General features: G+C 37.5%; 1 protein-coding gene across 2 annotated transcripts in view; it reads right to left on the bottom strand.

Moving 5' to 3' along the window:
* Nucleotides 1–12,020, bottom strand: part of slc25a21 (solute carrier family 25 member 21) — a 98,936-nt gene that overhangs the window by 18,138 nt on the left and 68,778 nt on the right. For both annotated transcript variants that reach the window (XM_053632591.1, XM_053632592.1), the window contains exon 4: nt 1,237–1,320. In XM_053632591.1, coding sequence (XP_053488566.1) covers nt 1,237–1,320 — 84 coding nt within the window. The remainder of the gene's footprint in view (nt 1–1,236; nt 1,321–12,020) is intronic.

The following is a 12,020-nucleotide window of genomic DNA, read 5'->3' as shown; positions in this document are numbered from 1 at the left end:
CAATTTTTCACAGCCTTTTTTTCTCATATTTACCAAGGGTGCCAATATTAGTGGAGGACAATGTATGTCCATACAATTTGTCAAAATCAAAAGTACAAACTTTGCATTCTTTAGCCAGTTTACATACTTCATGATACCACGTGGATAATCTTCAAGCCTCATTGTTAAATTACATTAGTCACTGATGATTTATAACTGGTTGTAATGAATAGTGTGTGTATAGAACATGGCGTCATTAAGTACATTAAGGTGGTCCTGGTGTCCACTATAACTGACATTCATAAAAAGGCTAATATTTTGAAACACAAACAACTGAACTGCTTTCAGAATTAAATTTATTATTCCTGACACTTTAGTAAACAAGAATATATGTGATATTCATAGTAAAAAAAACAACAATAAAAAATACAATATTTTAGTTATTTCTCTTCTTTCCATAAAATGTGCTTGTTCCTATGCCGGCCATATTGGATGCAGTGTAAGAAGTTGTTCCTAGCATCCCAGCCTATAACATGACATATCACTAGAAAGCCCAGGATGTCCTCTGTATAGTACAGTAGGAATTGCTAGTAGCTCAAAAAAGTCAAAGGACTTGCATGAAAACAAATTTTCCACTACAGAGGACACAAGTCAATGGGCGGGGTCTCAGGAGGATATAAATAAATAGATAGATAAATAAATAAATGTAATAATTAGAAAATAAATAAAGGAATAAATGACAAATATAATTAAAAACAAATATAATTCATTTTAAATGAAATTAATTCTAAATGTATTTTTTGCATTACTTTTTTCCTTCATTTATTATTTTCTGTAAAATAATAAGTAAAAGTAAAAATAAATAAATATTAAAATATATGAACACAAATATAAAAATGGAAAAAAATTAAATAAATAAAAGCTAAAAAGAGTAAAAATAAATGTAAAAATAAATACAGAAAATAATAAATGAATGAAAAAAGAAATACAAAAATACATTTGGGATTAAATTTCATTAAAAATGAATTATATTTGTTTTATCAAGCTATCTATCTATCTATCTATCTATCTATCTATCTATCTATCTATCTATCTATCCATCTATCAAACACACACATACAAGAAAAACCAAACATGGTACACTGCTAAGTACACACCAATATATGGTGTAGGACTAGCAAGATTAAGAAACATAGGTACAATAGATACAATAATGCACAATGTACATGTGGCCACAGCTGAAAGCTGAATGCTTACCCCTCTTTGTGAAATATGGTTCTGAAACAGTCCTCCAGGCCTTTATAGCTGTTTGGGTCACTCACTCCACGCTGAATCTGGAACCTGAGGGAACATGCTGACAGTTCATTACTGTTGATATTTATTCATTTTTATTTAAATATTACCACATTAATTACTACTTATAATAAAACAATTTGCCAGAAATCATGCAGACTATTGGAAAAGTGTTTCTCAATATAAGCATGCAAATTTATGTAACAAAAATTTTTACAAGTGAGATTTACAAGTTGTAAATGAAGGCAAAGGTGATTTGAGGCTCTGATTTTAATGTCATAAAAAAAGATTGCTTTTAAAGTATAATGTTACTTTCTACACCAATACATTCCGTCTGAAAGTTGATATTAGAGTATATGAATGAACTCTAAAATGATCTCACTCATATCTTTAAGGTGTGGCACATTGATGCAGTAGACTTTTGCATTAAGCCATTTTTGAATAGAAAATATAGTGTACATTGTCTACAAATTTTGTTTTGAATGCCTCATGACAACATTTTACAACCCCAATTCCGAAAAAGTTGGGACAGTATGGAAAATGCTAATGAAAACAAAGAGGAGTGATTTGTAAATGTACTTTCACTTGTATTTAAACAAAAATCATATAAAGACAAAGCATTTGATGTTTTACCTAATCAAAGCATAGGTTTTTGACGATAAATGTTTATTTTGAAACTGAAGCATGCAACATGTTCGAAAAAAGTTGGGACAGGAGCAGTTTAGGACTAATAGTGATGTGACAAGTTGAAATAAGAAAGTGATGTGAAACAGGAGCCTCCAAAAAGGCCTAGTCCTTCAAGAGCAAGGATGGGTCGAGACTTGCCAATCTGTTAACAAGTGCATCAGCAAATAATCCAAAACTATGAGAACAACACTCCCCAAAGACCAATCGGTAGGATTTTGGACATTTCACCTTCTACAGAGCAAAAATTTAACTAAAAGATTCAAGGAATCCGGTCAAATCTCAGTGCGTAAAGGGCAAGGCCGAAAACCACTTCTGAATGCGTGTGATCTTTGATCCCTCAGACGTCACGGTCTTACAAACTGTAATGAGTCTGTAGTGGATATCCTGACATGGACTCAGAAATACTTTGGTAAACCTTTGTCAGTCAACACCATTCGCCATTGCATCCACAGATGCAAGTTAAGGCTTTTCAATGCAAAGCAGAAGCCATACATCAACACCGTCCAGAAGCACCGCCAACTTCACTGGTCTCGGTCTCATCTGATATGGACAGTAGCACAGTGGAATCGTGTTTTGTGGTCCGATGAGTCAACATTTCAAAGAGTTTTTGGACAAAACAGCCGTCATGCTCTCCGGGCCAAAGAGGAAAAGGACCATCCGAGCTGTTATCAGCGTCAGGTCCAAAAGCCAGTGTCTGTCATGATATGGGGGTGTGTCAGTGCCCATGGCATGGGTAACTTGCTCATTGGTGAGGGCACCATTAATGCAGAAAGATATGTACACATTTTGGAGCAACACATGCTGCCATCCAGAGCAGGACAACGCCAAACCACATTTTGCCTGGATTACAAGCGCATGGTTGCTTAAGCAGAGAGTGTGGGTGCTAGCATGACCCACCTGCAGTCCTGACCTGTTTCCGATTGAGAATGTGTGGTGCATTATGAAGCACAATATAAGGCAATGAAGGCCCCGTACAGTTGCGCAGCTGAAGAAATGTATAATGGATGAATGGGGAAAATTCCACTTGCTAAACTTAACCAACTGTGGTCTTCAGCACCACAGGTGATGTTACACAGTGGTAAACAGTCAACTTTTTTGGAGTGTGTTGCAGTCATCAGATTTGAAATGAGTGTATATTTTCAAAAATAAATTAAATTCACAAAGTAAAATGATGTGTTAGTAACATATTTTCAATATAATCCGGGGGAACTGAATTTTCAATTGACTCTCTGTTTTTTTTTTTTTTCATTTTCCATACTGTCCCAACTTTTTTGGAATTGGGGTTATACTCTCTGAGTTACAGGACCTTTAATACTTCGTTTTGAACTCTTTTTTTTTTTTTTTTTAATATTAAAAGGGTAATTTTATTAGTAGTGCCCAGATTTCCTCTTGGGGATCAATATCCATCCATCCATTCATCCATTCGTCCATCATTTTGTTTGTATACATGCTTGTTTTAGTAAGCTTAGTGCTTGACTCTTAGAAAGAAATGCAAAAAAATAGACTGCTCAATCTCTAACATCACAATCTGGTTTGATACTCACTCTCTATCTGCCAGCTGCCAGTTTCTGCTCATAAGCAGAAATTAATTTGTGTCTGTCTTTTTGGGTTTCAGGATAAAAAGAATCAAATGTGTTGAAGTCCATATCTCAACTATTTAAGGATTTCACTGTATGATTTTATTATGTTTTCATTTTTGTTAATTATAATAACATAATGTATGGCTGATGTGTATATTCCATATACATCACATCCTTTTTTAGTTTAGGAAACTCAGTTATATACTCAGTTAGAGTGTAGCTATGAAGTGTAACAATAGTTAACATAGAGGTACTATAGAAATGAGTGAATCCACCAGGTACTTTTTACAACTGGTTATCAAATGAACATTTAAATTTAAATATTAAGTCACAACACAAAATATTCAGTGCAGACATGTTCTTGTGAGTTCTAAGTTGATTCACTGACACCTGAAAGAAAACCAAGGAATAGGACTGCAATATTTGGTCAATTTATCAACAAGAAATAAAGGAGCCCAATCTGTGTACAAGTCTCAAACATCATCTTATCTCTAAGTGGCTCCAGGGCCTGTTCTAGAACCTCAAGCCCAATTAGGAAATCAAACATTTACTTAACCCATCCATATTTTCCAATTAGCCCTGTCTGCCCCATAGCAGGCCTGCAAACCCTACATTTTACTGCTAGTAACCTTTTAGTTATAACTCTGCAGTTACATGTATATTTAGAATAGATTTGTTAAGGGACCTTTTTAGAGCTACAACCTGCTAGTAACTTGCTAATGAACATAATCTAACTCTGTGTAAATTTTAAACTTAGGGTGCACTTGAAGAGAGTTTACTGCATTATCCAATTTCATTGTACAGATACTGATGAAAGTATATATTCCTCCAAGGGAGGAAACTCAGCATTTGATGATGTCCATGGGTTCAAGACTTCAGGCAGTCATTTACTGCAAAGGATTTGCAACAAAGTATTACAAATAATCGTAATATTTATAATTATGCTAACTTGTGCAATTATTTTTGAGCCTCTGAAAATGGAGTCTGCAAAAAATGGCTGTAATTCCTAAACAGTTGATGCAATATTTTTGGGAAACCCCTCGAATTAAGGCTGAAAATCTATACTTCAGTCACATCTGGAATGCTTCATTTCAAATCCATTGTGGTGGTGTACAAAGGCAAAATTAGGAAAATTGTGTCACTGTCCAAATACTTATGGACCTGGCTGTAAGTCTACACCTACAGGTGGACCAACAAGGTAGATGTATCTAATAAAGTATCCAGTAAATGTACAGTTTTTAAATATCCCAGCAACACATGGTGCACTTACATTTTTACCAGCACAAAACTTACTAACATGCCACTACCATTTAAGTGCCACTGCTGTTGCATACATTTTTGGGTCATGAGGCAATACTGAGCAAAATTAGCATTTGAGGCCAAAATAAAAATAACCAAATTCATTATGTGAGAAGAACAAAAAAGGACAAGAAAGGCATTTTAGGGCATGGGGTGGTATGGACAAGAGCAAAGATTCCCCTCATATGGTTTTGACTGCCAAGTCAAGAGGTCAGCAGTTAGCCGTTCAGTCGGGTGCCTGAAGGGGCCATAAAGTGCATTGGTTCCATCGAAGGAAGGGGTTTACTGAGGTGACTAGGCTTTCATAAAGCCAACAGATTAACATCTTAGAGGGGCATGTCCCAGCATACAGTTTTGTAGATTCCCTAATAGCTTGTAAGGCATGCCTGAAAAACAGTTAAAATAGCACCATAAATGAATGTCTAACACCATATTAAGAGAGGGAAGAAAAAAAAGGAATGGTTAAAGTGCTGGCAGTCTGTGGCACTGGGGGCAAGGGAGAATGGGTATGAGATGGAGGCACAAACCTGGAAAAGTTAAGACCAGAAAAGCTTGTAAACAAATTTAAATCATTCTTAATTAATGTCATATGAATGAAGGGTTAATGACAGCTGTAGACAGAGTTCTATTTCTCCATGTTTGGTTTGCAGGGACAGTCAGGCCCAGACTAGCCGAGAGAGAGAGAGAGAGAGAGAGAGAGAGAGAGAGAGATGGCAGGGCTATGGTCCACTCGCAGCCTCCTGACCCCACGCATGACCCTTAGGTCACCTCATTTCCGTGTGTCCCTTACCTACCCTCTCATAAAGATCTTGGACCAAACAGCTTGGCCTGTGAGAGATAATGGGGGTATATGAGGAGTTCATGGCAGCAGAGCATGTCCCAGGCCTCTTGCCACACTGCCATATCATGTTGGCCATGCAGGAAATACCAGCAGACAAGGCGGGAGTTTATCTTCTGGTCAGCACAGATTTTTTATATGGGTCCTCTATATGACCTAACAGGATAGCAACGTGAGTCTGAACTGTCAGCAATCTGGCTGATACAGTTGTAGCCTATTCTGTTATATTCGGCAAACCGTAAAACCACATAAAGCGCCGGACCTTCATTAACATATGAAGCTTTCAGAATTCTTATTGGTTTATCCTCAGAAAGAGATGATGTACTCAGAAATGATGATGCCTGCAAGTTCATTGACAATAAGGAAACTATCCCACTGTGCCTTATTTTACTATCCCACAGCATGATGGACAGCCAGGTGAGGGTGAAGATAAGGGCAGGTTGGTGTTTCTGTGAGCAATATGAGTGCCATGGGGTAAATAACCCTGGAGTCTTTTGCTTGACCCTAAAGTCCTTATAAAAAGTGCATATTCAAGGCCCTACTAAAGAAGATAAATAACAGTTAGGGAATGGGAGAACCCCTTTGTATTTTTACAGACAAGTATGCAGTGTTTTAGGGCCAGGCAGAGTGCTAGGGCCTTGTCCCCTCTGAGGCCCTTGTGGTAATGGGCTTACTTTGAGACCAACAGGGGGGGCTGTGCTAGGCTAGAGGACAAGCTGATGAGCTCAGGACCAATAACGATGGTGTTAAAAAGAGCCCTTTGGGAAAGGTAGAAGGTTACTGGGTTGATCAAAAGGCTTGAGTTTGATGGCTTTGCCTTTAAAGGGATAGGTTGAACTTTTAAAAAAGGTCTCTTAAATTTGCCTTCTTTAAACCTAGGGTATTCCCCCATAGAAATTGCAAACACTGAACCTACTTATTCAGTAGAATACTGATTCAACAATACATAAAAACTGAATAAAAGAATTCTGTAGTATCTGGGAATCTGATGTTGTAGGTTGTTGATGGAATAAGGAAGTAATATGACGGCAAAGTGCAAAAAACAGGGATAGTCATAAGAAAAAAATAAGTAAACCCCATGGAAATTGTTGGATTTTTTGACATATTTGGACAAGCAAACATTTGATCATCTTTGAAACAGTGATAATTAATAAAGTTAATATACTTGAAGAAAACCACAAGGAAAATGAGCTTTTTCAATCATTTAATCAACAGAAATATCAATGGATATGATATTATTCTGTGGAAAAAGTAAGTACACCCTTGGCCTCAGAAGCTAGTATTGCTGCCTTTAGCAGAAATAACTTCTTGTAGGTGATTTGCATAATTGTCTACCAATCTCTGACATTGGCTTGCTGGGATTTCTGACCAGTCTTTCATGCAATATTCATTCACTTGCAAGATGTTTAAGGATTTTCTTGTATGTACTGCCTGTACAAATCCCTCCCACAACATTTCAATGTGAGTCAAATCCGGGCTTTGACCATTCCATAACCCTCCATTTCTTCTTTTCGAGCCATTCGTTGATGGATTTGCAAGTGTGCTTAGCTTGTTGAAAGGTATTTTGGTTCTTCAACTTCAACTTCAACTTCAACTTTCGGAGAGATGGCCTCACATTATCTTCAAGCACTCTTTTATATGATGCAGCATTCATAGTTAAATCAATGAATGCAAGCTGTCCAGTCCCTGAGGCAGAGAAGCAACCCCAAACCATAGCATTTCCATCACTTCGCTTCACAGTTGGTATGAAGTGCTTCTCCTGAAAAGCTGTCTTTGGTCTGCACCAAACATGTCTGCTGTTACTGTGGCCAAACAACTCTATCTTTGATTCGTCTGTCCAGAGCACATTATTTCAAAAGGCCTGGTCTTTGCCTATATGCTCATTGGCAAACTGTAGTCTTACAGTTTACCAATGGAGACTTCTTTATGCATCAGATGGTAGATGATTTTCCTTACAGTGGAATGATGTATTTCAAATAATTTGGAGATCTTTTTAAATCCTTTGCCAGACTCATAGGCATACACAACTTTTTTTCTGAAGGCCTTATAGAATTCTTTAGATCTTGTCATGATGACACCACACACCTCAATAACAAAGGGTTATTGAGTTTTAAATAAGACAGGTTCCACCCGCACTCCCTAAACAGGTTCTGATCACTGGCACCAAATCTTGAACACCTGATTCAAATTAATGGATTTGAAGATGCGATAAATTTAGGGATGTACTTACATTTTCCATTTGACTGATCTTTTTGGTTGTTAATATAAATTGCGAAAATTACTACAAAATGTCAATTTTACACACACACACACACACACACAAACACACTGAGCACTTTATTAGGAACACTTTACTAAAACTGAGTACAAGTAACACGCATCAGACAGCATCTTCTCTTCACATTGTCGGATCTGCAGTACATGAGGAAATCCAGACGGTCGCATTAAAAGGAAATCTATTTTTTACAACCAAACAGTTAATTTTAATGAGCAGGATCATAAAAATGGCAGAAGTATGTGGTACCTGAGGTTAAAGCACAACATGACAAATGCAGGCATTTGATCAAATTCAGAATAGGAAACAACACGATAACGTTTGCCTGATCCAGCTCTTCATGTATGTTTAGTAGCACTGACTGCAAGCAATTCTACAGGATAGGACTTGGTCTTCAGTTTGTTTTTAATTTATCCTACTGACAAATCCATAATTTATTTTATATAGAAGATAATTCTAAATTATGAATAATATGAATCTTTTTGTTGTCAGGTAAACTGAGCCAGTGGAGAGAAGGAGATAAAGATGGGATGTAGGGCATAAGGGGAAGTGATAAAGACGTTGCGCTTGTGACACGGCGGGATCCTGGAGTTTGTCTGGGTTAAAGGAGCTTGGGTTTCAATGGCACAACAGGCCCACTGGACCCACTGTGACCAAAGTAATGAAGTTAACCAAAAAGGATTGGACAGGGCAAGGAGTTTCAGTGTGAGGATGCTCTTTTAGACAGAAATAAAATCCTTGACTTAAAGGTCTGTCTCCCTTAACGGCTTCTTCTTGCTTGGCCCTCACATTGCCAAACACTAGATGATCCCTTTGTGATGTGGCACTTTGTGTACCATGTTCTTAGCTCTTGCATTTCACAATTTATAATCAATTGTTGACATAAAGGACTCTGTAATAAATTAAATACTCATTATCACATACAACAACTCTATTTATCCCAAACATATCTAAATAACTAAACTCAGAATTTGGGAACAAACCCAAAATATGTGTGAAGAGGTAATTCACAGATCTAGGGGATAGCCCTGGCTCCACTCAGCATAGTTACAGCTTCTTTGAAGTAAGGAAATGGTTGGGGATAGTGAAGACTCCTCAGTCAGCAGGCAACTGTCAGGTATTACATAGATGATCAGGACAGCACAGGACTCAGTTATCAGCACTCACAGGGCTGCTTCTTCAAACAGAAATCTGAGACTGTACATTACAGCTCTGTGTTTATGCTCCCCACCCGGCCTGACACGGCACACAAAACACCACATGTAGTGGGCTGCAGATGCTGCAAGGCGACCGACAGGCGCTGGAGACAAATGAGTTTTCATTGGGCACTTTACTACTTCTCTAAAACGGGTCATTTAAGCACACCAGGACACTTTTGCTTTATTTCTATGTTTTTACTATAATGTATTTGGGTATTGGTAACACCCACTAGCAAACCTGTTTAATACCAGGTTCTAATGTGCTATGGCATGTACATAAACATAGTTATACTGTTTCAAATGATCTACAAAGAGACCAGACCTTGCCTTGAAACTTTTAATATATACAGTACCTAGCATAAATATTCACCCCTTGAACTTTCCCACATTTTGTAGTGTTACAACCTGAAAGTAAAATGGATTTATGGATTTTATTGGTATTATAGTTCATGAATCTACTAAAAATAGTCCATATTTCTGTGCTGGATGGTCAATGTAGTTTGCAAAATTATTTACAAATAAAAAACAAAAAAGTTGTGGTTGTATGAGTATTCATCCCCACTGCTGTGAAACTGGCCACTGTAAATTAGTGCTATAGTGCACTAGATGCCATCAGAAGCCGTATATTAAGTCTGCAAGGCATCGTATGATCTCAGTATAAATACAATTGTTTCTGGAAGGAGTTGTTAGACAAAATTCCTAACAAACAGCATCATGAAGACCATCAATACATGTCCAGGACAAGGTACTGTAAAAGCAGGAGGGCATTATTCAGAGAAGCAACCAATAGACCAAGAGTAATTCAGGAGTAACTCAGGAGAAATCCATATCTCAGATGGGAGAAGCTGTTCACAGGACAACCGTTATCCGGACATTCCACGGAGTCAGGCTTTAGGGAAGAGTGGTGAGAGTTCTCTGGTCTAATGAGATCAAAATTTAACTTTTTGGCCTTGGCAAAAAGCGCTCTGTTTGGCCAACACTGCACATCCGACACAACCTCCTAACGCGTGCATGTACATCTACACAATTCTGCAGGTTGATTTGTGTATATTCATACATCTGGTAAACACTGTGTGCTGTTGACTGATATGGGTGCGGTGAGGGATATTTTACAAACACGCCACCATTATTTTAGCTTCAGATTTTATTTGATAGCTTCAGTATAATTATCCTCTAGTACTCCCAAGTGGTGCAACAGATAATTATTTGTCGATATGTCTGGAGATTTAAGTGGATTTTATTTGGCTTCTGTTTTGAAAAGTTTATCAATAATAATAATAAACATTACTACAGCCACTTTTCTCTCTTGGACTCCCACCCACAGACTGCAATGGCATCATTGGGATTCAACCTTATGATCTCCGTATGAGAGGGTAAAGCTTTTCTGTTGCACTACTTGGGAACACTAAAGAGCATAGTTTACTTCTAGCTTATCTGTATACTTCTAGTTTATCATTCTTCATACTTCTATTCATTTTGACAGGGATTACACACACACACACACACACACACACAAGCACACAGAACACAGAGGGAAGGGGGGGGGGAGTTGGTGGTGGTGGTGGTGTTCATGAGGACCAAAGCCATGGCAGGGAAGGATTAGAGGATCAGGGCAGCACAGCTAAACACCATGCTGCTTTACTGGGGCAGATCAACTTCCAAACCTAAGAGCTTTGAGCCCTGCTGTTTAAGGGCAGGTTGAGGGATGCTATCAGGAGGGCACTGAGGTTCAGGCAGCAGTCGGGGGTGGAAGCATAGAGACTATACTCTTGCCATCACCCACTCCTCAAAAGGAATCTGTCTATTACAGCCCTTGTCAAATGACCCCCCTTCCCACAGCAACACCACTTTCAAACATGCTCTGATCAGAGAGAGGCAAAAAGAGTTACAGTAAGAGCAGCAAGGACCTGCTGTGGTTGACATAGTTAAGAACAATCAGAACAGGCCGGCATGGATCATACATTCAATGCTGGTTTACATAGACACTCCCCATACCCACAACACAAACTACAGAAATTTAGCTACAAGAAATAAGTAATGTTAGCTAGAGGGATGAGTCTGACAGGACCCAAATTGCCTTCAAACAATAGTGCTATGATACCCAAAATCATATATTATGTGATAGTCCTATACTTCTTTCATTACAAGCTGTTTTGAAACTATTTTGAATTGGCATGCGACATAATTGACAGATAAGTTTTTCTGGTGGTTCACATAAATTTTTTGTTCCTGTTTACAGGGCCTGGGGTACCACAGAGACCAGGGCTTTGTTTATATATATTTTATTGATATTTCCTGGAACATAAGAATTATGCAAACATGTGAATGCTTCTGTGAGAATTGTGAAGTTTTTAAGTATAATTAAGTAATAAGAAATCCATATACAATGAATATAAAGTCTTTGACAGCCATTGAGAATTTATTTTCAATAACTGACCATTGATAATTGACAATTTTGTTCAATCCAGTTACAATGGATTTTAAAAGTCTATACACCACTGTTAAAATGGCAGGTTTTTGTGATGTAAAAAAAAATTTCAACCAAGATAAATCATGTCAGAACATTTTACACCCTCAATATGAAATTACAAGATACAAAAATTAACAATCATTAACATCAGAAACATTTTAGGGAAAAATAGGAAAAATGAAAAGTTACAATAGCCTGTTTGCATTTGTGCACACACTTTTATAATTTTGGATGTGGCTGTGTTCACATTCAAACTCATGTTCAAATGTAATTACCATACAGCTGTCATCAATTAAATTATTCTGATTAATCCCAAATAAAGAACAGCTGTTTCTCTAGGATTTTCCTTAAGAGCTTACAAAGCATGCATGGTATCTCACATGTTGAATGGTATCAATCA

The sequence above is a fragment of the Ictalurus furcatus genome, chromosome 9 (genome assembly GCF_023375685.1).
Source record: "Ictalurus furcatus strain D&B chromosome 9, Billie_1.0, whole genome shotgun sequence".
NCBI classification, from domain to species: Eukaryota; Metazoa; Chordata; class Actinopteri; order Siluriformes; family Ictaluridae; genus Ictalurus; species Ictalurus furcatus.
Note: the sequence above shows the minus strand (reverse complement) of the source record. Positions and strands in the feature narration are given on the sequence as shown.